Consider the following 27,056-nt stretch of genomic DNA (forward strand, 5'->3'; position numbering starts at 1 on the left):
AGTGTAACATTCTTTGTCACGTTTTCTTGATTATTGTGGCCGAAAACGACTAATTGTGCTAAATATTTTTGTGTTGTTTTGCAGTGTATACTCACAAATAATCATAGTATGCTTGTGTAATGTGATGTCAGTGATGTATAAATGCAATTACCTGTGCATAATAACAAAGCATATGCAATTAGCAAGCAAAACATAATAAATACTCAGAAATGCAATACATTTAATGGAAGACCATTAATACATTTTGTATTACAAGTACATTTTGGTAAGGTTAAAAAGGTAGACCTACATTAAAACAGAACACTGAAAGCACACAAGAGGATTCAAATTAGGCCTGTCACAATTATTACATTGCCTAATTGCAATCTTTTGATATAACCACTATTATTTGAGATAATTGTGATCGTTATATTTTACTTTCCAAATAAGGGAATTTTAATTGAAAATTGAAGTGCTATGAACACTTGCATCTGTGCATTATGTGAGCACTCCAAATTAACTTGAAATGTCCCCCACCGGCACCATAGGCCACACTTACAACAGCTCCAGAAAAGAGCATTTAAAGATTAAACGTTAGCTGTCAAGTATGCTCGCTGCCGTCCCGCGAAAGTCAAACAAGGAATTTAAAAGTGAATGCAAAGCGCACGGTTTTACTTCAACCTTTGTGTATGGAAAATAGTCTTTGTCGTTGCGGGTTCATTCATGCAGGGTTAATGACACACAGTGACAGAGGAGGAGGCCAGACTGTAGCTTAATAACTATAATAAATAAATACAATAAAACTGTAATTAGTCAAATTAAACTAAATCAAACTAAAATCAAGTGAAAATACTGTACATAATACCCTGCAATTTTGTTTTCTTAATATGGCTAGTCTAACCCTCAGTGCTTCAACTGCAGATCTTTGGCATTTTCTGCACCTTGGTTTAGAACAGGGTACAAAACTAACTATTTTAGCCACTTTGATTTTTACAGCCACGTTTATCTGATTCACTTAAACAGTAAATAGGCTATTCAAAATCCTTCTGCAGTTGAATGCGAACTGTAGGATTTGAAGCGATTAAAACCCAGAGCACCTCCTGAGATCATTTGCAGCGCTCAAATAAAGTACAAAACGTTTTGCAGGCCTCTGACACCGAGAAGAAAGAAAATTCTTAATATGCGCGTTCTGCGCTCATGAGCAGTTGAGTGCCATTGAGTAGTTCAACAAACAGTGAACCAGACAGGCACACTGATGGATTTTCATTAGTCTGTTCTTCAATATATAATCAAATGCATTCCTTCAACCTTGCAACTTTTTATGTAAGCAATGACATCTTTTGTAAAATGTCACTCTTGCCTTGTTCAGACCGGGTATTAACATCCATCTCAGGTGATCCGATCACAAGTGGACAGTGCTAAATACAGGTGCAAACGTACAGGTCGGCGAGAAGATGAGCTAAATTACCTGCCACTGTTCAAAAAGTACCTGCCTTCAGGTTAATTTCATACACTATTTGAGCGTAAAGAAAGTGCATATTGATGGCTTTATCTTGACATGTGTGCTGGGAGATGGAGGTTCGTTGTGTTTATACAGTACTTTCGTTTTGCAATATTTAGATTTGAGCCCAATCGATGTGGGATTTTTGAGACCAATACCGATTTGGTGGCTGATATAGGTAGATTTTGAGCTGGAATAAAAACTTACCATTTCTATGTGGATTTTGCACCGATATGACTATACAAAGATACTCAGAAGGCTATTTTCTTAAACAAATATTTTTTATCAAAGAATATTTGAGATTATTATTATACATTGTCAACATTGGAAAAAGTACAATATTTCCCTCTGAAATGTAGTGGAGTGAAAGTATAAAGTTATAGAAAATACCATGGTAATACAAGTACCTCTAAATTGTACTAATGTACAGTTTTCTTGCTTATCAAAACATCATCAGCAATATTTTGCTGTTAATGAATAACAAAACAATTATAAACAATAACTCATGATTCGCTGCTGCCAAGTCCAGAGAAAACAGCGGCAATGGTGTTACACCGTGTTCTGCTATACAAGTTCAGGGAAACTTCCAACGGTGGAAAACCAGAATTTTAAATATTACATTTTGTAAATGCAATAACTGGAATTGTTCGGTTGAAGAAATTCGTTTTGGGGTACTAAACTGCAAATCCTGAACAAAACAGTTTGGTGAATACATGTTTACTCATTAGCTTCCACTCAGCTGACAAGCAGAGTGAAAGTAGCTACGTAGTTATCTAGTTAGCTATAAGCTCATTGTCACGGAGAGTATAAGATTGACGTTGTTTATTTACTTTACAGCATAGTCTCACCAACTAGGTAACAACGTTGCATGAAATCAACACTAACAATACATAATCGACCACCGCACAGTTGTCTGCTGAGCTGCAAAAAGATGCTCTGATGTTTACCTTTCAATCTACGTTATTGACTGCACTGACAAACTATAGCTGGCTAACAGCAAACAGATGTGATAAACATGTGTGACATGGTTGTTAGGGACAGGGTTAACATTGTATTAGTTATATTGAAGGGAAAAATGATGGAGTCATTGTTTATTAACTTTCCAGTATGTATTTCACAAACTAGTTAACAACTTACAGAGAAGACACCGCTTAACTCTGCACTGTCTGCAGAGCCACCGTCAGCTCAGCTCTTTAAACAATGGAGTCGGAGCACGCTCTGCTGGACAAACTACACTATGACACCATTTCTAAATTACCCAAGCATTGTTTTCTGCATTATATGTTCTAAAAAGTTTTAATATCTGCACATATCGGAAAACATATACGCAGATATAATATATCTGTGAAAGGCTAATATCGGCTGACCGATAAATCGGTCGGGCACTAATTTAGATATCGCGCCAGTCGTCTTACTCCCAACTGTGGGGTTTAGGCAAAAAAGAAATACACAGAGTTTTGCCACCAGTAGCAAGAGTCTCATTCAATTTAAATGTTGTGGTCTACTACTTCTCACGTGATTAATGCATCACATGATGCAATCAAACTTTCAATGTGCTTGAACACAGCCCTAGCGGAAAGTGGTTGAATTTGCATTCATTCTTGTGATCACAAAGTCCTGGAGGGACTGACTGTTACTGTGTTTGTATTCCAATGTAATATTTTGTGACACTACACTGCTTCTCTTTGGAAAAGCTAGCTTGCTACTGTAAAGCTATACAATTGTGAAAATTGCTGAGCTTCTTTCACGCTACGGAAAAATTTAGTTTAATTACTAGTGTGACTATTTTTGATAGTTACTGCAATTTTTTTAACTGCAGTACAATGTGGTAATTTTGACGCAGTATTCTGCAGTTTTTCTCGTTGTTCAGTGTGGTTATTTTGATGCAGTATTACTGTAGTGTTGCAATATGAATGCAGGAGCAATGCAGTTTTCAGAACTGCTGTTGTATTGCATCCTATTTTCCCCACTTGTAGCACAGTTTAAAATGGCAGTAATGTTTTTTGTAAGGATTCTCATGAGATGCACTGATTGTGTGGTGTTTGGAATTACCAATGATGAGCAATCAGTCATGCAGAATGTTTGGGTTAGGATGCTGCCATAGAATTAGCTACCAATGTGGACACTGAGGTAGCTCAAGAGAGTTTGAAACAGAAATCTTGTTTTTAAGTTTTGACTGAAGTAATGTTATCTAAAAGATATTTATAACCATGATTCCCTCTCCAGCTTGTCGGAGATGGTGGAGGCACTGATCAACAGAGTGAGAATAGCGGAAATGCCCAAATGGATCATCGTAATTCCTCTGCTGCACCTTCTCAAAGGCACATCAAAACCATTTGAGCCTGTGTTTCATAAGGTCAACTCTACATATGAACAGAGCTGGGCTGGCCTGCAAGGACTCAAATCACTTAATGTGGTTTCCCTCAGAACCCAACAACGAAGGTACTAAATGAGTCTATTCAAATGTAGTGCAGGGTTTGTTGTGTAGGGACATTGGTGACTCAGTGGTTAAGGCTCTGGGTTACTGACCAAAAGGTTGGGGGTTCTAGCCCCAGCACCGCCACTGTTGGGCCCTTGATCAAGGCCCTTTCTTTTACCGGATATGCAAAAAACAACTGTATTTCATTGGCTCTGTACCTGTACTCTGCATTAAAGGGATAGTTCATCCAAAAATGAATATTGTCTTGCCATCCCAGATGTGTATGACTTTCTTTCATCTGCTGAACACAAAATGTTTAGAAGAATATTTCAGCTCTGTTGGTCCTTTTGAATGCAAGTGGATGGTGACCAGAACTCAGAAGGTCCATAAATGGCATAAAGGAGTGATAAAAGTAATTCATGCGACTCCAGTGGTTAAATCCATATCTTCAGAAGCAATATTTCAGGTCATTTTTTACTGTAAATCTCCACCTTTGACCAGCCCCAACCAGTAGGTGGCTGAATGTGAAAGTCACGTCCACACCAGAATGTAGAAATGAAAATGAAAGTGTACTTAAGATTTAAAGTTAAAAAAGGACTTAAATATTGATCTCTTTCTCACCCACACCTATCATATTAGAAGATATGGATGTCACCACTGGTATATGGATTACTTTTATACTGACTTTTGGGCCTTTACATTTCTGGTCACCATTCACTTGCATTGAATGGACCAACAGAGCTGAAATATTCTTCTAAAAATAATTTGTGTTCAGCAGTTGAAAGAAAGTCACACATCTGAGATGGCATGAGTAAATGATGAGAGATTTTTCCTTTTTGGGTGAACTATCTCTTTGAGTCAATTTACCTTTTAAATTGGAACCCACATACAGTAGGTTTCAATGGAAGGTTCCATGAAACTGGGAAGTCTTTAATGTTTCTGATTGTTCGACTGCTTTTTTTATTTTTAAATTGTCATTGTTGAATCCCTCTATGTCAGGGCCATGTTGAATCTGATGAAGACATATGGCCATTTGGTGGAGGTGGACAGACTGCTGGCTCGGACTTGGATGTATCTGATGACAATTGATGATCTGTTTGAGTGCAGCTCCGTCATTCATGCAGAGCTGTTGGACATCCTGCAGGCTTTCATCATGAAATGCCCGAGTGACATATCCTACAGCACTTCCACAGTGAGTATCAAACCATCTCTTGTAAAGGTTGTAATCTACAAACCAGAGCAGATTATACTTTTAATGAGCAAAATACCATTGACAATTATTTTTATAAGGAACTGTGAGAAAAATGTATCAGTTTGGGCATTTGTATACATCTCAATTTAGTTTTTTTTTATCTTTCCATAGAGGGTTTCAGAGACACTGGCACAAATTCAAAGTCAATTGCTTGAAAGCAGATACAGGTGATGATCTCTCACTGAATTTGAACTCCTATGTTTAAAATGGAATACTAACTAGCTGCTTAGTTCAAACTGTACAGTATTTACAGGATACTGCCTGCTTTTATTAACAAAAGATTATGTGAAGGAGGAAGCATTATGCAATCAAAAAACTAAAATGTTTTTGCTGCATGAGTTTTATTATGTTGCATGTTCATGTACAGTTATTGTCGGAGTTATTTTGCTTTATTCCAATTTTGTATAAAATTGTAGTGCAATCAAGTATTGTGTCAAGAAGGATAGGTTAAAAATCATGGTTGATATTCCTTCTGTTTCACTTGTCACATATACATATTTCAAGCAGTGCATTCAGTTCAAATCCTTTTAGCAAGTCAAGTCACTCCACGGCCATTTTGGAACACCCTCGGGCAGCTATTTTTCAATGTAAACAAGCGGCGGATAAATGCATCTCCTATTTACCTTAATAGGGAAAGACTGAAATCTCAAAAATGTTTGGTCAAGATTACGATCAAAGAACATATTTCAAATCAGTAGTAAAATCTGACAACACTGGTATCATAAATTGTGCTTCTTTACCTCAGATTATGCTAAAAAACGAAATTGTCCCAGCTTGTAAAGCTAATGCTCGTTCTTGAGTTGATTGACAGATGATGTCTGTATCTTAAAGGTGATTGAAATACTTACCTGTTAGGTGGGACTTACTTTCTACATCCGTTTACCATTGGGCGTTCCAATTGACCCGTCTCCAGAGCTGCATGATTCTGGATAAATTGAAATCACGATGATTTTGCTAAGAATAAAGATCACGATTCTCTCACGATTCTGAAGAAAAATTCTTATTTCAGTGATTTACAAAACCTGGACATAAGGGTACTAAACAAAGTAACATGTAATTGACTAAATGTTCTCTGCTTCAATCTATGAAATGCAATAAGTTTGTAAATGAAATACAGTCAGGTCCATAAATATTGAGACATCGACACAATTCTAATCTTTTTGGCTCTATACACCACCACAGTGGATTTGAAATGAAACGAACAAGATGTGCTTTAACTGCAGACTTTCAGCTTTAATTTGAGGGTATTTACATCCAAATCAGGTGAACGGTGTAGGAATTACAACAGTTTGTATATGTGCCTCCCACTTTTTAAGGGACCAAAAATAATGGCACACACCTTGCTGTTCCATGGCCAGGTGTGTGTTATTCCCTCATTATCCCATTTACAAGGGACAGATAAAAGGTCCAGAGTTCATTTCAAGTGTGCTATTTGCATTTGGAATCTGTTGCTGTCAACTCTCAATATGAGATCCAAAGAGCTGTCACTATCAGTGAAGGAAGCCATCATTAGGCTGAAAAATCTAAACAAACCCATCAGAGAGATAGCAAAAACATTAGGTGTGGCCAAATCAACTGTTTGGAACATTCTTAAAAAGAAAGAACGCACCGGTGAGCTCAGCAACACCAAAAGACCCGGAAGACCACGGAAAACAACTGTGGTGGATTACCGAAGAATTCTTTCCCTGGTGAAGAAAACACCCTTCACAACAGTTGGCCAGATCAAGAACACTCTCCAGGAGGTTGGTGTATGTGTGTCAAAGTCAACAATCAAGAGAAGACTTCACCAGAGTGAATACAGAGGGTTCACCACAAGATGTAAACCATTGGTGAGCCTCAAAAACAGGAAGGCCAGATTAGAGTTTGCCAAACAACATCTAAAAAAGCCTTCACAGTTCTGGAACAACATCCTATGGACAGATGAGACAAAGATCAACTTTTACCAGAGTGATGGGAAGAGAAGAGTATGGAGAAGGAAAGGAACTGCTCATGATCCAAAGCATACCACCTCATCAGTGAAGCATGGTGGTGGTAGTGTCATGGTGTGGGCATGTATGGCTGCCAATGGAACTGGTTCTCTTGTATTTATTGATGATGTGACTGCTGACAAAAGCAGCAGGATGAATTCTGAAGTGTTTCGGGCAATATTATCTGCTCATATTCAGCCAAATGCTTCAGAACTCATTGGACGGCACTTCACAGTACAGATGGACAATGACCCGAAGCATACTGCGAAAGCAACCAAAGAGTTTTTTAAGGGAAAGAAGTGGAATGTTATGCAATGGCCAAGTCAATCACCTGACCTGAATCCGATTGAGCATGCATTTCACTTGCTGAAGACAAAACTGAAGGGAAAATGCCCCAAGAACAAGCAGGAACTGAAGACAGTTGCAGTAGAGGCCTGGCAGAGCATCACCAGGGATGAAACCCAGAGTCTGGTGATGTCTATGCGTTCCAGACTTCAGGCTGTAATTGAAAAAGTGAAAGTTACATTTTTGATTGTTAATCTGTCCCATTACTTTTGGTCCCTTAAAAAGTGGGAGGCACATATACAAACTGTTGTAATTCCTACACCGTTCACCTGATTTGGATGTAAATACCCTCAAATTAAAGCTGAAAGTCTGCAGTTAAAGCACATCTTGTTAGTTTCATTTCAAATCCATTGTGGTGGTGTATAGAGCCACAAAGATTAGAATTGTGTCGATGTCCCAATATTTATGGACCTGACTGTATACATTTTAAATGTCCTAAGTCCAACAAATACATTATAAACCAGACAGCACCTTGTGATTATTGCAATAAAGAAATAAATATCCTGTTAAAAAACATAATAATAAAAATAAAAAAAACACGGTTTTACTTGTTTATTACATGCTAAGTTAAAAGCAAAACGAGCAAAAAAAAAGCTTCATTAACAGTTCTGTTAAATTGTATTGCACTTGTAAGCAAATATGCAATAAAACACTATTGTTGTTATTTTACAAAAGTTTTTTTAAATAAACATCAATAATTTAAATTAAAACAACGAGGCCTTGTTATGATCCCTTGTTGTCTGTCCCGTGTTTTCTGTTTCACCCGTCTCTGTTCACATTCCATGTCACGTTTTCCTTGTTGTCCGCCCCGTGTTTCACTGTCTTCGTGTTAAAACTACATTTCCCATGATCCCCAGCACTCATCACTGCCAGCCTTGTGTCATTGTGCTCACCTGATTGTAGTTTGTCATCATCTTGTATCCAGTGTATATATACCCTGTTTGTTCTCCATTCCCTTGTCTATCGTTTATGTTTATGGATGCTTGCTCGTGAACCCTGTTTATGCCTCTCGTGTTTTGTTCCATTTAATGTCTTCCGTGTTTTGTTTCTATTTTTTCCCATCGTGGATGTTTTGTTTGTTCCTGTTTTGGTTGTCTTATTAATTCAATAATAACCCTGCGTTTGGATCCTTGCCCCTCGTCTGCCTTCCTGCTCATCGTTACAGAACGATAGACCCACCTATGGATCTAGCAGCGGTTTTCCTTGAACTGGCCCAGGCAAATCTTCCCCTCCGCGAGTACTCACGACTCTTCTCCACGGTCGCTACCCACACCGGGTTCAACGACGACGCCCTGAGGACCATCTACTGGGTCAGGTTACCGTCATCCCGGCGGAGATAGGCGCCGAAACCCGGAGACCACCCGTGGAGGAAGTACGTGAGTCTCGTGCTGAGGAAACTCGCGCCCGAGGAACCACCCCTCGTGATTCCGGCTGTCGAACCTGAGCCCCTACCTACCCGGACCAACGTGCCAGCGCTGCCAACTTCGTCCGCCCGAAGGAGGAAGAGAAGGAAGGCTTCCGCCTCCCAACCCACGCCTGCCACGGTCAGCGAGCCAGAGCTCACGCCTGCCACGGTCAGCGAGCCAGAGCTCACGCCTGCCACGGTCAGCGAGCCAGGGCCCACGCCTGCCACGGTCAGCGAGCCAGGGCCCACGCCTGCCACGGTCAGTGAGCCAGAGCCCACGCCTGCCACGGTCAGCGAGCCAGGGCCCACGCCTGCCACGGTCAGCGCGCCAGCGCCTGTAGCCTCTACCGTCCCAGAGCCAGCGCCTGTAGCCTCTACCGTCCCAGAGCCAGCGCCTGTGGCCTCTACCGTCCCAGAGCCAGCGCCTGTAGCCTCTACTGTCCCAGAGCCAGCGCCTGTAGCCTCTACCATCCCAGAGCCAGCGCCTGTGGCCTCTACCGTCCCAGAGCCAGCGCCTGTGGCCTCTACCGTCCAAGACCCAACACTTCCCGAGCTTTCCAGAGCTCCGCCTCCCGAGCTTTCCAGAGCTCCGCCTTCCGAGCCTCCCGAGCTTTCCAGAGCTCCGCCTCCCGAGCTTTCCAGAGCTCCGCCTTCCGAGCTTCCCGAGCTTTCCAGAGCTCCGCCTCCCGAGCTTCCCAGAACTCTGCCTTCTGAGCTTCCCGAGCTTTCCAGAGCTCCGCCTCCCGAGCTTTCCAGGACTCCTCCTCCCGAGCCTCCCAGGGCTCCGCCCCTCAAGCCTCTCGAGCCTCCCAGGGCTCCACCCCTCAAGTCTCTCGAGCCCCCCAGGGCTCCGCCTCTCAAGCCTCTCGGGCCTCCCGGGGCTCCGCCTCTCAAGCCTCTCGGGCCTTCCGGGGCTCCGCTTCTCAAGCCTCTCGAGTCTGCCAGGGCTCCTCCTCCCGAGATTCCCAGGGCTCCGCCTCCAGAGCCTCCTACGGCTCTGCTCCCAGAGACTCCAGAGCTTTCTAGGGCTCCGCCCCTCAAGCTTCCCGAGCCTTCCAGGGCTCCGCCTCTCAAGTCACTCGAGCCTCCTACGGCTCCGCCCCTAAAGGTGGTGGTGGCGTAGTGGCTAAAGCACAGGGCTGTTAATCAGAAGGTCACAGGTTCTAACCCCATGGCCACCACCATTGTGTCTTTGAGCAAGGCACTTAACTCCAGGTTACTCCGGGGGGGAATGTCCCTGTAATAATTGCACTGTAAGTCGCTTTGGATAAAAGCGTCTGCCAAATGCATAAATGTAAATGTAAATGTAAAGGCCCCTACGGCGCCACCTTCCTCGGCTCCTCCTCCCGAGCCTCCCAGGGCTCCGCCTCTCAAGTCACTCGAGCCTCCTACGGCTCCGCCCCTAAAGGCCCCTACGGCGCCACCTTCCTCGGCTCCACCTCCTGAGCCTCCCTCGGCTCCACCTCCAGAGCCTTCCAGGCCGCCGCCTTTAAAGCCTCCTATGGCACCACCTCCCTCGGCTCCTCCTCCCGAGCCTCCCAGGGCGCCGCCTCTCAAGTCACTCGAGCCTCCTACGGCTCCGCCCCTAAAGGCCCCTACGGCGCCACCTTCCTCGGCTCCACCTCCTGAGCCTCCCTTGGCTCCACCTCCAGAGCCTTCCAGGCCGCCTCCTACAGCGCCACCTCCATCGGCTCCGCCTCCCGAGCCTCCTACGGCTCTGCCCCCTGAGACTCCAGAGCCTTCCTGGTCTCCACTCCTAAAGCCTCCTACGGCGCCGCCTACCTCGGCTCCGCCTCCTGAGCCTCATTCAGCTCCACCTCCTGAGCCTCCCTCAGCTCCGCCTTCTGGGCCTTCTAAGCCATCTCCCAGGCCACCAAAGCCGGCCTCTGTCCTGTGGCCTCCTCCCAGGCCTCCTGACCCGGTCCCTGTCCTGTGGCCTCCCCCCAGGCCTTCTGACCCTGTTCCCGTCCTGTGGCCTCTTCCCAGACCTCCTGACCCAGTCCTCTGGCCTCTTCCCAGACCTCCTGACCCAGTCCCAGTCCTGTGGCCTCTTCCCAGGCCCCCTGACCCAGTCCCTGTCCTGTGGCCTCCTCCCAGGCCTCCTGACCCTGTTCCCGTCCTGTGGCCTCCCCCCAGGCCTCCTGACCCGGTCCCTGTCCTGTGGCCTCTTCCCAGGCCCCCTGACCCAGTCCCTGTCCAGTGGCCTCCTCCCAGGTCCCCCAAACCGGTCCTTGCCCGGTGGCCAGCTCCCAGACCACCTGAACCTGTCCTTGCCCTTTGTGCCCCCTTGGACTTCCTGTCTGCCCCTCGTTGCCCCCTGGACTGTCTGTCTGCCCCGCGTTGCCCCCTTGGACTGCCTGTCTGCTCTCTGTGCTCCCTTGGATTGCCTGTCTTGCGTCCCTTTGGTCTGTCTAATTGTCCCTTGTATCTCCTTGGTCTGTCTCTGTGTCCCTTGTGCCCCCCTTCATCTGTCTGTTTTCCCCCCGGGTCTACCCCCTCACTCCTTGGTCATTTTTTCTTGTTGTTGTTTTTGTGGGTCTTTTCCCCTCTAGGACCGTCTGGAAGGGGGGGCCTATGTTATGATCCCTTGTTGTCTGTCCCGTGTTTTCTGTTTCACCCGTCTCTGTTCACATTCCATGTCACGTTTTCCTTGTTGTCCGCCCCGTGTTTCACTGTCTTCGTGTTAAAACTACATTTCCCATGATCCCCAACACTCATCACTGCCAGCCTTGTGTCATTGTGCTCACCTGATTGTAGTTTGTCATCATCTTGTATCCAGTGTATATATACCCTGTTTGTTCTCCATTCCCTTGTCTATCGTTTATGTTTATGGATGCTTGCTCGTGAACCCTGTTTATGCCTCTCGTGTTTTGTTCCATTTAATGTCTTCCGTGTTTTGTTTCTATTTTTTCCCATCGTGGATGTTTTGTTTGTTCCTGTTTTGGTTGTCTTATTAATTCAATAAAAACCCTGCGTTTGGATCCTTGCCCCTCGTCTGCGTTCCTGCTCATCGTTACAGGCCTTCAGTGTTTCTCTTGTAAAAATGTATTCATGCTTGTAAAGGAATTAATCAACAGCCAGTAATTAAATAGAGAACAGATTAAACAGAGATTTTTCAGCAACAGTAGCAATTAAACATTTTAAAAATAATAATATAAAACATTAAAAAGGTAATTTAATGCTAAACGAAACTGCTTAAGTGCTTGACACTCTTTACTGTGTGATTATTAGATCTTCATTAATACTGATTTGATGCAGTAAGAATGCCTGAATGCAACAAAAAACAGACAGCAAAAAATTATTTCAGTGATTTACAAAACCTGGACAGCTTATTAGACATCACACTGATCTATTATTTTGAAGAATTTGTCCCATCTGCTTATACATATATGGCTGTGTTTGCTTTAATATCTTGTCAAGATTTAATCCCGTCTGTTTACACTCTCACATTTACACATGTTATGATTAAAAAACAGGGCAGAGTCTTGTGCAGGTGCGCTTCTTAATTTATCTTTAATCTGTTTGAGACATTTCAATTGTAGATGTTTACTTATCATCGTAATGACTCCCCTGCTCTTATCAGTGTAATGACTCCCCTGCTCTATAAAAGAAATGCCCACCCCATATCTTCCCAAAATGTTCAGCTTCCTGTGGAGAAAGATGTGTTTCTTGAAGAAACACAATATCATATTTCTTATACTTAAGAATATAAATAACATTCCTTCTTTTTATGGGGTGGCCCAACCCATTCACATTCCACATGGAGAGAGACAATCCACCATTGTGTGTCATAAACAAGATTGTAAAGACCACATCCAGGCATTAGTGCAACCCACAAAACCTGAACATTCCCCAAGAACAAAACAAACAGAAAAAAGAAAAACATGCGCATCAACTCGGCAACTGGCATCCATCCCTCCAAACTCAAACAGTCCATGCACGCCTACGAGAACCTCTGCAAAAGAAATGTGCCTTCGGATTGCTCAAGTCCGGTGTTTGTATACAAATTTTGTGAGATAGAATTACACAGTAAAATATAATCTATAAAACAAACTCCAGCCAATAGGCTGAAGAAGAACAAGGAGCATGTAGATTCATCCATAAAACGTTCTTGAAGGTGTGACACTCCACAAAATAAACTCCAGCCGCTAGGTGGAACCAGCACAAAAAAGAAAAATAAAGAGGCATACAAATTTCTCAAAAAGTCAAGCGAATGTTTAGTGAGCTGGTCCACTCGGCTGCAACATGAGTTAGTTACTCAATGACTTTGCAAGAAATACTCGACAAAACAAACTCCAGCACAAGGAGCGTGTATATTCATCAATAAATTTCTCCTGAAGGTGTGTTGCTTCTACAAAATAAACTCCAACCGATAGGTGGACCAACCACAAAGAGCGTTTAGATTAATCCATAATTCTGTACTGAAGGTGTCTTACTCTACAAAATAAACTCCAGCTGCTTGGCGGAACCAGCACAAATAGAGTGCACAGATTCTTCAAACAGTCAAGCGAATGTTCAGTGAGCCGGTCCACTCGGCTGCAACGTGAGCACAAGACGAGCCACTCACTCTATTGACTTTATGAAGGAAATCTCTTGCTGTGAGCATGTAAATGTTTTACCACCATCCTTAGCATCTATTCTCAATTTGGCCTGGAATATCAGTGCAAAAGCGACCTTCCATTGATGTAAATGTTTATTGAATTCCTTGAACCGATCACGTTTCTCTCTTGACTTGAAGCCTGGGAACAAGAAAATGCTGTGGTTCTTCCAAGAAAACCTTTTTATACTCACAGGATCTGTATCGGATGATCGCGGCCTGTCAACCTACACGGATCACCGAGCCAGAACCCTGTGATCTCGCTCGATTTCCAGCTTATGGCCTGCCATGTTGAGCAGACTTGAGAAGAGCCCATCCAGGAATTCCACTATATCCTGTCCCTCTGCTCCCTCCGGGACTCCCACGATACGGACGTTATTCTGCCTGCTACGGTTTTCCATGTCCTCCAATTTCTCCCAGACATGCTCCCAATCCACCTTGGTTGCTAACGGATTAGCAGAGAATTCCTTCTCCGATGACTCCAGGTAATCAATCCATTTCCATTTCTCGACATCCCCCACTCTTGTAACCACATCAGTAAACTTCCATGGCGGTGATCGATCAACATATCACAGTAAGATCCTCCAAGTCAGCAACGACCTTCGTCAGCATTGCCGACATGTTCAGCATCTCCTGCCGCATTTCCCACACCTCTCTGATCAAATCGACCCCCTGGCCCGCGGCCTGCTCAGGGGTGTCAGCTTGAGCATGTAAGTGTCTTTTAATGTCTCCAGAGCCCAAGGATTTTGAATTCTTTGTTCCATAACTGTTCTAAGAGGGCAATATGACAAAGTGTATCGAATCTCAATGGTTATGTCATAAAAAGTATTAAAACTAGCAAAGTAGACAGATCTCGCCGTTCACATGTCCGATCCTCGCATGGCGTCACGTGACTCTGGTTATTGCATTGTTAAGCCAGCCACGAATTAAAAATAGACCGTTTAGACCGTCACTAAAATAAAAACGATGTGCGCTTACTAAAATGACTATGGTAATCTGAAGGAAGAACAGACAGACTCATGTTGTGCACATTCATTCATTGAGTTGGGCAGCGAATCGTCACATAATGTCAAAATAGGATGCACTATATTTTGATTATGCAATCTATTACAGATTATATTATAACAGTCTATAATAATGAATAGATGATGCACTGGAACAACAGATGCAATGTAGCAGCCAAAGACATCTGTCAGACATGTTATAATATATACAGTTATGTACATGTCATTGCTCCTCGAGTTACTCGACAAGTAATTAGTCAGAGTTCTCGAGTAGACAAAATGTCCAAAATAGCCCATCCCTAATATATACTGTACCAATTCTCTGTAGAAATGAACTTAGTTGGGAGGACACTACATTTTCTATTATTTTCGACATAAATAGGAGATTTGAAATCGGTCCTATTAATTATTAGCCAATTCTCAAGGATCAAGCAGTTGCTTCATAATAACATTTAACAGTTTGATAACTGTCATTTTATAGTTTCTTGGGACATGTCCTAAGGATAGTGAGGAGTTAATAATATTAAGAAGAGGTTCTGAGATTACAGGGAACACCTCTTTTAACCCTTGTAAAGTGTTGATTTTTTTTTTTTTACCCAATTTGATGTTCCTGGTCAAAAATTACCAGCCTATTAAAAATTGTTTATAAAAACTGCTTTCTTTCAATTAGCAAAGGTTTTGTCTTTCTTTTTGGAGCTTATTGATCATAGGCCTCATTGACCTGAGCTTATGCACCTCTGTTTTTGAGTGAAAAAAAAAGAATTATTTGTGGATCATTTTTTAATATTAAAATATGAAAACATTCTGTACTATTTATCACAATAGTATGCTTTAATGTTTAACTAGGAAGTTTGTTTTGAAATGCTTTTATTTTGTACAAAATGGCTAAAAGTCAAACTTGTGGTGTTCCCGTTCAAAAATGATTGGCTTATAAAAAATGCCTGTAAATATCTCATTATGCTATATTATCACCAAATATTGGAATAGATCTTTTTGCCAACTTTCTTACTTTCAATTAGCACAGGTTTTGTATTTCTTTTTGGAACTTACTGATCGTAGGCCTCATTGACCTGAGTTATGCACCTCCATTTTGAGAAAAAAAAGCATTATTTGTGGATACTTTTGTCAATATTAAATAAAATATGAAAAGATTTCACAGAGATGAACTTTATCCTACACTGAACTGAATCCAACATCCATTCATCCAGTATTACCACACACACCAGAACTGTTTTTGCCCCACAGTGACACCTCTCCAAAATAATCTTTCTTTGATCATCTTTCTTTCATCAAGCATTGTGTGTTTCAAATGCAGAGCACACATTTGCAACAGTGTTGGTATTTTTGTTCCATGAAATGTTATTTATATGATAGTGTTAATTTGATGATAGGCTTAGGACTTTGTCACAATGTTCCGATTTGACTGGGAACACCACAAGTGTTACTTTGTGCCCTTTTTAAGAAATAAAAGCATTTCAAAATAAAAGTCAGTTTTTTGTAATCTTACCCATTCATTTTCAATTGTGGGAATTATGGGAACATCATAATTCTATTGATTCTATTGGAGTGGGGTAACTGTGGGACAAAGACAGATCTGGTGTGTGTGTGTCATGCCCCTACAGGGGCATCTCACTCCTCAGTGTGCCGGGAAAGGTCCTGTCAAGGATTATTCAATATCGCTTGCTAGGCACGCTGAGGAGAGGCATGTGGAGCCTCAACCATTGCTCAACCATGTTGTGTATGCAGATGATCTGGTAATTGCTGCTCACTCAGAGGAGGAGTTGGGGGTGCTGCTGCTGAACCTGGAGCATATATACCCCCATCTTCCAATTGGTGATACAGCAGTTGTGAAGAGAGTGGAGAGTTTCCTATACCTGGCCAATGTGCTCATGACTGGCTCCAGTTTAGCAGCGGATATCTCACTCCAAATCAGTGGAGCGGCATTGTCTTTTTATCGATTGCGTAACGCTGTGTGGAAGCTACCTGGTCTGTTGCTCCGCACGAAGCTCCTCGGCCATGGTCATTCCCTCCCTTCTCTATGCTTGTGAAACATGGACGCCTTTTAATGGAATATCTTCACCGGTTAGAAACACTTAGGCTGGCCTGCCTACAATCCATCCTGGGTTTAACCAGGCTGGATTGTGTGAGGAGCTCACAAATCCTTGAAAGATCTGGACAAAGTTCCATTGTTGAACTCCTCCGGCAGGCAAGGCTGTGTTGGCTGGGCCATGTAGCCCTCATGACCTGCCACCGCATGCCTAAACAGCTTTTGTTCGGCCGGATTGAGGGTGCTAAATGGGTGCATCACGGGCTAGAGAGGAGATGGAGTGATGTGGTACAGGAGGATGTGGAACTGAGTGGACTTGCCACTTACTGGTACCAGCGGTGTCAAGATCGGCCTCTGTGGAGGAAGCTCATGAAGGATGCTACTGGGCAGTTGGAGGCAGTCGCCCTCCAACAACAATGGAGTGTGGAGGAGCGATGCTCACAACAATGAGCTGAGTGCCGGATGGCTACTACACATCAAGTTGGTACAGTAGGGGGCACAGGTGGCCCATCAGCCAGTTGTCTCAGTCAGCTGACCCGTGGCATCTGGGTCTGCCCCAAGACCTCCTGCCAGCGGGTTTTGGACACTTCACGTGGCCTCAAGGTGCAGATAGCCTGGCACAAGAGTCGTGGTGATGTCACCGCCACTTAGTGGCGAATGGCGGTTGTTGTTGTTGTGTGTTTGTGTGTGTTATGTAATGTTGGATGGATGTTGGATGCAGTTCAGGGTAGGATAAAGTTAATCTCTGTGAAAAAGAATGCATGTAATACTCAAAAGATTTGTGTGTATACGTGAGTATATGTGTGTTCATGTGTGCACGTGAGTTTGTGTACATGAACATGCATGTTCGTGTGTGTGTGTGTGTGTGTGTGTGTGTGTGAGGCTGGTCATTTTTGACGGGGAACACCAAATGTGTAACCAGGTGAAAAAAAATTTCAATTTTTTTGGGGAAGTTGTGATATGCTGTGTGAGCAAAGTCAGTAGGTTTTAGTCAAATAGGATAACATTAACTAGCATTTTCAGGCAAAAGATAATCCTTTCTTTTCAAAATGGCCAAAACACAACATGATTAGAGCAAGGTTTAGAGTTTAGCTGGTATTGGATCTAACATAGATGTTGTTGCTTTTGATGTTTTGATAAGTTTTGTAAACTGTTTATGACCTATGGCAGTGAAGTATTGAAGTTGTTTGTGAGGAAAATTATTTGACACTGTTTTCTGAGGTGATTTGGCAGTCGATTACATAATTCCAATTTTTATTTCTGATGATTTCAATTTTATCAGTAAAAACAAAATACATGAAGTCATTACTATTGTGCTGCAATGGAATGTCCGTTTCAGTTGAGACTTTATTCCTAACCAATTTAGCCACAGTACTGAATAAACATCTAGGATTTTTGTGGCTATTTTCTATGAGTTTGCTAACATATGCTGACCTGGCATTTTTAGTGCCTGTCTGTAGCTAGAGACACTATCCTTACATGCACCGCGAAATACCTCTACTTATGTATTCTCCCACTTGCTCTCCATTTCCGAGCTGCTCTCTTGAGAGCATGAGTGTGATCTTTGTACCATGGTGCGGGGCTTTTTACTAGACACTATCAAGAGTGCTAGAGAAGATTGTATTTATATTTTAAGTTCTACTAAACTTTTTGGTTTACTGAGTATTTGAGACAAATCTGGAAGATTATTAGTGAAGTTATCTTTAGTGGTCAAAATAATAGTTCTACATGAATGATAATCGTAGCATACAAGAGATGAGGTAATGATTTGAGATGCAATCGCTCTTCAGCAGAATTTCTATATTATCAACATCAACTCCATATGACAGAATTAAACTTACTAGTGTAAGTTTATGGTGATGAGTTGGTCCTGTCACATTTTGTCTGACTCCAAGAGAGTTGTGAATATTGATGCTAATCCCAATGTGTCATTTTCATTATCTATGTGAATGTATGAGTCACCAAATATTAAATTTCTATCCAGAGTAACAACTAGATCTGATAGAAAATCTGCAAATTCACCAAGGAAATCAGAATAAGGCCCAGGTGATCTATATACTGTTGCAAGGGCAAAAGACAACAGAGATGATTTTTTTTATATCTGACGATCGGTCACATTAAGCATTATTAGTTCAAAAGACTTACATTTATATCCTGTCCCCTGAGTAACACCAAAAACTTCACTGTAAATTGTAGCAACACCTCCTCCTCGACCCTTCAGACATGGCTTATGTTGATAACAATAACCTGGAGAGTAGACTCATTTAAACTAATATATTCATCCGGTTTAAGCAGGATTCAGTCAAACGGAGCACATCCAAATTATGATCTGTAATAATTTAATTTACAATTAGTGCTTTGGTTGAAAGAGATCTACCTTTTATATGATGTTTATCAATCAAATTTTTTCGAAATGATTTAGTGAGGGGTTTGTGTTTGATTGTTCGGGGAACAGACACACTCCCTATATAATATCTAGGTGATAACCCTTAAGAAGTAAATCAATACAAATCCTATAGGGTTAATTCTCTTAGTAGGTGCACTGTTTAACTGGCTTTCATTACCATTCTAGTTGTCCCAGTGAGGATTATGGCGTGCAGTGTTTACAAGCAACTGGCAAACTTCTAGAGAAGATCTGCAAAGAAGTCCGTAACTTCTCCTATGCACAAAATATCACTGACATTCCTGTTGCTTGCATGGACATAGTCGCCTCTGTATCACAACTTGCCCAGGTACTCCATTCTTATGCCATGTCATCTTTGTTTCAATCTGATTAAAGCCAGTATATGTTTATAAGTCATAAAATTGACTCGAAATGGCTAAATATTTGTTCAACCCAAAGATGACACAACAAGCAGACACTTTTCCTGAAAAGACTCTTGTATTACTCAATGAGGCCAAGCAAACCATCAGAACATGGATCAGTCAAACCTTCAAAGGCAGGATTTTGAACAGTGGATACATGACTGTAGATTTCACAGCAGAGATTGAGGTAAGCAGAGCAAGTATGTTCATGCATATTTACCAGTGGTCTACATTTTATAATTCCCCAAGTCACAAGCTTTAAATGTATATAAAGAATTACATTACAAATCTGTGCTTTACAGATCTGGAACAACATTATAGCCATAGATTTTATGAACAAGGACTTCACTAAAGAATGGAGAGAGACTTTCAAACGGGACTTTGAGGGGAAATATCAACAGGTACTTATTACATTTCAGTGAAATTGTCCAGTTAAGGTTATTCTATTTCAAATGGAAATGTTTCTTTGTTTTGTAAGATGGCTCATCTCTCATCCACAGCTTCAACAGTTGTGAAGTGATGAATGATTATTTTGTGCCATTGAAAAACCAAATGCAGCAATCCCAGTGCATTTTAAAAGTTGCTTTCACTTAAGAGAAACACTTCCAGTTGTACTACAGTAGACATTCAACAATGACCTGAATAACTGAGACATATTTACATGACGTATTTCAGTGTATTTATGAATCTGCAAATCTGTTTGCTTTTACTTACTTTTAGGAAGATCCTCTCGATCAAATCCAGGTTTATTGCTCAAAGATAGAGAAACTTAATGACTCGCACCCTCATTTGGTGGGTAGTGTTGAGAAGAGTTCTCTCCAAGCTGTTACAACGATATGCCAGGTAAAATACTTTCATTTGCTATTCTTGACAACATGAGTTCGCAAAAGTCCAGTTTGAAGCCAGCTAGTTCCCCGTTTTGTACCCTAAACCAATATCAAAATGCACATTGTGAAAGTATGCTAACTTGTAATGCTTAAAATAATGAGTGCATAGAAATGGAAATGGATGTGGTTTGAAATATTTTATGAACGTCTTAATTATTTTGAGTAGAAAATATATGTGCTGCATAAATGTCACATTTATTCAAAGTCTTTGTATTTTTGTCTTGTTTTCCTGAAGAAAAAAATCCTCATAACAGAAGCAAAACTGCACTACATATGCATTATATAGATTTCAGAGCATATATCTTTAATTAAGATGACTTTTCTTACCACATTGGCATTTTATTTCATGTTTAAAGCACCAACAATATTTGGTGAAGTTTATGCTTAAAATAAGACAAGTCTTAATATATTGCACAATTCTTCCTCAATAAATTAGTCTTGTTTAAAGGTTTAGACATTTTTACTTGAATACAATTGAAAAATACTGATGAAGAAATGTGCGTTTTTGCAGTTTAAGCATTTAAATAAGGCTGAACACAGTTGCTGTTGTGGAAAGCAAGTACAAATAAAGCCTACTTTTTAACAGACTAAATCTGAGGGGAGGCTTTTTGAGAGATTCAGTAGATACAGAGTGAACTGGAAATTTGGAAAGCTTGTGTCCACCATCATCCTAAAGTCCTGGCCAAGAGATGACAATGGGACATATCTGGACGATGAAGAAGTGATTCTCCAACATCTTGTGAATTGGACAGCTGCCAAAAATATTTTCCAGCTTCATGGTATTTCTATGTCCATTGTTAAGTTAAACGTTTCTGTTCTTTTTCTCAGAATCAATGACCTTTGCTTTTTTCGTTCTTCAGGTGCTGATGAAAAAATGTTTGAACAGCTTTCTGATGAGGCGAAAGAGAAATTTGTCATGGCAACCTCCGTATTCACAAACCTTTCAAATCAGCTTGTCAATGGAAAAATCAAGATAAAGCTTCTCAATCACATCCTCCATAAGGAGAGAACTTTCTTAGAACTGCTTGATTTAGGTAAAAATACCATCTAGATTTAGTTTTGGATGTGAAATTTTACACTAACTGTAATGTCATGACCCTACTGTTTTTCCAGACTGTTTTTGTGAAAGTGAACAATACAAGGACACCAATGCCATGAAGAGGCTCCTTCAGTGTAGACAAAAGGAGGTGAATGCTGTATATCATCAGCGCACGCTAGTGGATGTTCTCATTACAATGTGCCGCAATCTACAGGAACATGTGACAGGTATATGCATTCTATCGAACACAATCATGAAATGCTTTTATAGAAAAATATAAAGACATATTAAATAATATTAGATGTCCTCTTTTTTACAGTTGATTTTGAAGGATTGGAAGAAAAACACAATATTGACATTGATGAGATGGTCCTGGACAGGTTCATGGAAGTTAATTTATTAAATCAAATTCCCACTGAAAAGTCGAGAGTAGTCACCTACTTCAAGCTTGATGATGAGGTCCAATTTATGGCAGAGATCCTAAACACCTATAAGAACAGCTACATTTTCAAAATGTGTTGGTTGAATGAGGCTAAAAAATATGTCATGAGAAGGAATGATGATGAAGATGCTGAGGAATCTGATCCGGAGGATGAATTGTTTATTACGCTTGAAGAGATTTACAATGAAGTATTTGAGCCATGCCACGATGAATACAAAAACATATACAAAGGGCTTAGAGATGGTAGCATCACTTTTGAAGATGTTGATGTAACTCTCAAAGCCTATAAGGGAAAGTATGATGAATTGGCTGCGGATTTTGCAATCATGTGCAAACTGGACGTCAGTGATGGCCAACAATGGGTCCAGACAAGAATCCAGCAGATCGAGCAGTACCATGAGCTTCATCTTGCAGTAGCATCAGCTGAGGTGGTCAGTATGGTCAAACAAACCCTCTGCCTACAAGGAGACTTTAAAGTCCTGGAGAAGTTGCTTGTGGCTGTAAGTCATATACTGTAATTTTCACTGTGATTCCCCCTATGGTTAAATAAAGACTTAAAGGTCATGTGTAATTTGTAACATGTATAACCAAGCCATTTGAAGTTGAAACCCCCAACCCGTGTTAGAATTGTGTGATCCACATGCCGAAGTGTCCTTGGGCAAGACACTGAACCCCGATTGGCTCCCAATGGCAGGCTAGCGCCTTGTATGGCAGCTCTGCCGTCATTGGTGTATGAGTGTGTGTGAATGGGTGATTGAGACACAGTGTAAAGCGCTTTGGTAACCTCTAAGGTTAAAAAAAGCGCTATATAAGTGCAGACCATTTACCATTTTATTTAACAATACTGTTTGGTACAAACACAAGGTTTGCTTTTCAGCATAATATAAATGCACACACTGTAACACAGCTGTGTGCATCACTCTCTCTCCTGGTCTGGACTGCCCTTTTATCCCTCTCAGCTCTCACTGCAAACACAAATAGCTGTTAGAGATAATTTCCCACAGGTGTCAAGCCTTACCGCTCTTCCTCTCCCAGCCTCGCTCTCCACAGACTACGCTCACCCATGCCCACATCACCACACATTGGCTTTCTGGATCTAACAAAATATTATTCTGTTTGTTTGAGCATCTCAAGCAGCCCAACGTAGCATCATGTGGTCTTCAAATGGAGTTTGGAGTGGGACTGTCTGGTTTTCAACCATTGGCAGTGTGGAAGAGTGTTTGGAAAATCTGTTTGATAGGGTGGTCACGATCATTTGTCACCAAAATTTTAGTAGTCCGTGTCAATACCAGTGAAATTTCACAGTTCTAATTCCAATTCCGATACCACTGCAAAAATATTGTAATGTGTTATTGAACACACTCCTTTAGGCTATTTAAAAAGTTCAATATAAATAATACATTAATCAAAATGCTTGTTTCCTTAAAGTGTTGCATTACTTAAGTGTTTTTAAGTAGGTAATCAGTAAGTGATAAGAAATCAAATTAATACCTAAAACTTAACCAAGTAAAAATAGAACAAATACTTTTCAACATTCCATTGCATTTTTCTTTTACCAAACTTTAATTCAGAACAACAGCAGTCTTGTTTGTGATGTTTTGCTTAATTTGCATTTTTTTTATTACCATTTTATTATTATTATTATTACAGTGAATATTACATTTTATTATACAGTTGTAGTATATTTCTGTCGCAATTTCTATAATTTCAGGCATCTAGCATTTATTTTGATGTGAGATTTTATTTTGCCATTTGTTTTTAAAGGAAGCTTCAAGCTATATATACAGTAGTATACTTTTTTGCATTCATTTTGTCAGTCAGTCATCATGTGGGTATCGAATAAAGTCAGCACTACCGGTACCACATAACTGCATAAACACTGGTATCGTGACATCTTTTAATATTTTAGTACCGACTTTGTACTGAAGTACCAGAACTTTTGACATCCCTACTATTTGAAAACAGTAATCATTTGTTGAATTCCTTTTGTAGAGGCTGGTTGCTTCACCCTAAAGCCAATTATTTAATAATTACATTTTTATTTTAATCAGACAATGAATAGGGTAAACCCATGACATTTTCTTTCCTTCAGACACAATTGGATTTTAAAAAGGAGCGTCTTGACAGCATTGACAATGAGTTAATGCAGGCAAAAACTGTTCTTGTAGACATCACGGAGTCGCGCAGACTGTGCCTTAAGGAGCTAGGCCTCAGAAAGAACTTTGTTATGTGGGTTAAAGAGGCACTTGAAGGTAAATTAAGGTGTTCACACTTGCTGTTGAAGGTTATTTAATCATTTTTATGCTCTTTTGTAAGCAAATGTTATTCTGCAACATCCTCTTTCATCACTTCAGACATAAATGAGTTGAAAGTCTTTGTGGATTTGGCCTCCATCTCTGCGGGAGAGAATGATTTGGATGTGGACCGTGTGGCCTGTTTTCATGATGCTGTTCTTGGCTACTCTTCAATGCTCTATGATTTAAAACCTGATACTGGCTTTAAGCTGTTTAAAGAGATGGTGAAGAAATTGTGGAAGGCACTTGATAATGACCCCAACCTCCCCAAAAAATTGGTAAGATGTACTGCAAGCTAGAACCAGAGGAAAAAGAATAGATTTGATACATTCTTATTCATGAACATTATCTCTGTGTTCAGCATGATTCTGCTAGGCACATAGAATGGTTGAAGACAGTCAAGGACAGCCATGGGTCAGTGGAACTGTCTTCTCTTTCTCTGGCATCAGCTATCAACAAAAACGGCATCTACATCATCAGTGCACAAAACCAAAAGAAGGTTTGTCATCACTTATTGAAAAGTAATAGACCTATAAAGATATATAGAAATGTTGATAAACTTTCAGGTTTTTGCTAACATTGCACAACAATTCTCTACTGGAAAGTCCAGCTAAAAACAGCTGAAGGTGTTGGGTGTTTTGGAAAATGTTTGCTGCTTTAGGAGGTTAACCAGCTGGGCTATCAGCTGGTGGGCACCTGGCTCTGGTGGAAGACCAGTTATAAACCAGATACTCTGTTCCAAAACATGGATCACATGGATTTTTCCAGCAAGGTTTCCATGAGGAGCGGTGACATACCACATTAGTGCAATGTTTTGTTGTTGTTGTTGTTTTTCTTCTCTTTACCGTTATTGAAAGGTATGATTGATGCAACAGTATTTGGGAAATCTCAACCCTTGAATATTTATTTTCTTTTTCAGTTATGTTTGGAAAATATTATGAAGCTGCAGATCATAGAGGAGAATGACGAGGGCTGTGAGACACGCAATTACTCTCTTGAAGACCTAAGGGACCTTCAGAATAAATTGATGCTAATGTCTGGCAAAGGAGACCAAGGCCAATGTGAAGTTGATCGATTTGCAGAGGTGACTTCTGACCTATTAACTGTTATTAACTGCTATCTTTTCACTTTGGCAATTGTAATTATCCCTAAATGTTTTGTTTTTTTCTTGTTCTAGGTATTTGCCAGTGTGCAGAGGTTGGCCTCTGCATTTATGGATTTATTTGCTGCTGGAAATCCACTGTTCAGACACTGGCAGGCAAACATCGACTGTAACAGTAATGAAGCATGCATCGTTATGGACTTTAACTTAGGGAGTGCTGTTAGTGTTATCATGATTGAAGGTGATGTTACAGAACAGCTGCCAGAAGTCTGTAAGAAAATGGAGAGATGCCTATGCTTCTGGAAAGATTTCATGGACAAGCAGAGATCTCAGCATTACTACTTAAACTATTTTACTGCAGAACAGGTTGTTTACCTGTGCAGTCAGCTCACCCAGACAAATGTGACTGATATGAAAGATCAAGTTCATATGATGCTCTCCTTTGTCAAGCCTAATTGCTCCCCTTCAGATTTGAGACAAGCCTGGCACAGGCTGCAGTACGAAGCAATAAAGAAGGGTCCTGAGCAAAATGATGACTTAGACTTTCAAACCTTTGTGATAGTTCCCTGTAATGTTGAGAGTGATATGCATGTTGATGAGCCCTTCTCATCGTTTGATGACTTCGCAAGTCAGTTGGGGCAAGCTAGGGGATCAGAAAAGCTAGATGTGGTTTGGAATGCTTACATGCGAGACATGAAAAACTTCCTGCCAGACTTGCTTGATGTTGCAAGTCTTGGATATCTTCTTGAAATTTTGGCCACCAGCCCCACTGAATATGAGGGAGATTCCTTAAAGGTTACGGGAACAAGGAATATTCAGAGAGAACTGCCAAATGGACTGGTTAGTGGAAGACCAAATCTCATCATCTGCCCCTCTGAAGAAATGCTGACGTCTTGCATTTCAATTTACATGAGCAGCAAAGATGAGCCTCTGCCAACCTATGATGAAGTTCTCCTCTGTAGTGCTTCCACTCCATATGAAGAAGTGGAACTTTTCTTCAGGCGCTGTCTCACTGCTGGCTTTAAGGGAAAGAAGATCTACACAATGCTCTATGTGGACCAACTTACCTACGAAGTGAGCTACAAAGTGGAGCAATTCTTTCAGCATCAAAAGGCACTGTGTCGAAATGATTACAGACTGGTGTTGGTATGCAGATCTAATAAAGAACATGCATACCTTCCCTCAGCTTTTAGTCAATTTAGGTTGCACTTGGTTCCTCAAGAACCAATGAGCAGTATTCAGCAGTACCTTGTTAGGCATTTTACAGTTCCAGATGATGAATGCAGTGCTGCCGCTGTGTTCAAAGACAGGCAGTTTGTGGGAGTTGTTTCTTCTGAAAGATCTGGAGTGGGTGAGTATGCATAAAGGTTTTGAATTGTTTGAATGAATTTGTAAATTGTAAAACAATGTGTAAGATGCTGAGTTGTGCGTGATGCTTCCTAGGAAAATCACTTTACATTAAACGAATGTATGAGAAATTGAAGACGATGACCAAGAAGTCTTCGCAGCTGAACTGCATCAGGTTGATTGAGCCAAGAGTTGATGAAAATGTCATCCTTCGGTACTTGCTCAACAGCCCCAAGAAAAAGGAGCTTTCAGTCTTTCATTTTGACATCACCACCATGGTATCTACCATTTTTTTTTGTTTATTTCTTGTTATTTTTTGTTGTTGTTTTTCCATATAAATCATTGTTTGCGTACTTGCAGGTAAAAAAAGGACTACATGAATTTCTGTTCAGGCTATTAATCCTTGGATACCTCATGGACTCAGAAGGAAACATGTGGAAAAGCAATAATAAGAACTTGTATGTCATTGAGGTCCTTAGACCTGATGGTGGCGCATCCCGCAATGGCACACAAGATGTAAGTAAATTCCTATTTCATAATTGAGATGCATCATAAATGCATTACACATTATATAAATCTAGTTTTTTTGGTATTAATCAGACTGATACCTCATATGTTTTTTGG

The 27,056-nt window shown here is 41.0% G+C and overlaps 1 protein-coding gene across 1 annotated transcript in view; it reads left to right on the forward strand.

Annotated features, from left to right (window-relative positions):
* rnf213a (ring finger protein 213a) overlaps positions 1 to 27,056 on the forward strand; it is a 91,516-nt gene that overhangs the window by 15,753 nt on the left and 48,707 nt on the right. The window contains exons 11-28 of the mRNA XM_052132117.1: positions 3,707 to 3,922; positions 4,899 to 5,091; positions 5,263 to 5,318; positions 19,089 to 19,248; positions 19,359 to 19,508; positions 19,624 to 19,722; positions 20,042 to 20,164; positions 20,795 to 20,987; positions 21,069 to 21,242; positions 21,322 to 21,474; positions 21,567 to 22,189; positions 23,782 to 23,941; positions 24,044 to 24,261; positions 24,345 to 24,482; positions 24,903 to 25,067; positions 25,161 to 26,436; positions 26,529 to 26,710; positions 26,793 to 26,948. Coding sequence (XP_051988077.1) covers positions 3,707 to 3,922; positions 4,899 to 5,091; positions 5,263 to 5,318; positions 19,089 to 19,248; positions 19,359 to 19,508; positions 19,624 to 19,722; positions 20,042 to 20,164; positions 20,795 to 20,987; positions 21,069 to 21,242; positions 21,322 to 21,474; positions 21,567 to 22,189; positions 23,782 to 23,941; positions 24,044 to 24,261; positions 24,345 to 24,482; positions 24,903 to 25,067; positions 25,161 to 26,436; positions 26,529 to 26,710; positions 26,793 to 26,948 — 4,435 coding nt within the window. The remainder of the gene's footprint in view (positions 1 to 3,706; positions 3,923 to 4,898; positions 5,092 to 5,262; positions 5,319 to 19,088; positions 19,249 to 19,358; positions 19,509 to 19,623; positions 19,723 to 20,041; positions 20,165 to 20,794; positions 20,988 to 21,068; positions 21,243 to 21,321; positions 21,475 to 21,566; positions 22,190 to 23,781; positions 23,942 to 24,043; positions 24,262 to 24,344; positions 24,483 to 24,902; positions 25,068 to 25,160; positions 26,437 to 26,528; positions 26,711 to 26,792; positions 26,949 to 27,056) is intronic.

This window comes from Xyrauchen texanus, chromosome 8, assembly GCF_025860055.1.
Source record: "Xyrauchen texanus isolate HMW12.3.18 chromosome 8, RBS_HiC_50CHRs, whole genome shotgun sequence".
In the NCBI taxonomy this organism is placed as follows: domain Eukaryota; kingdom Metazoa; phylum Chordata; class Actinopteri; order Cypriniformes; family Catostomidae; genus Xyrauchen; species Xyrauchen texanus.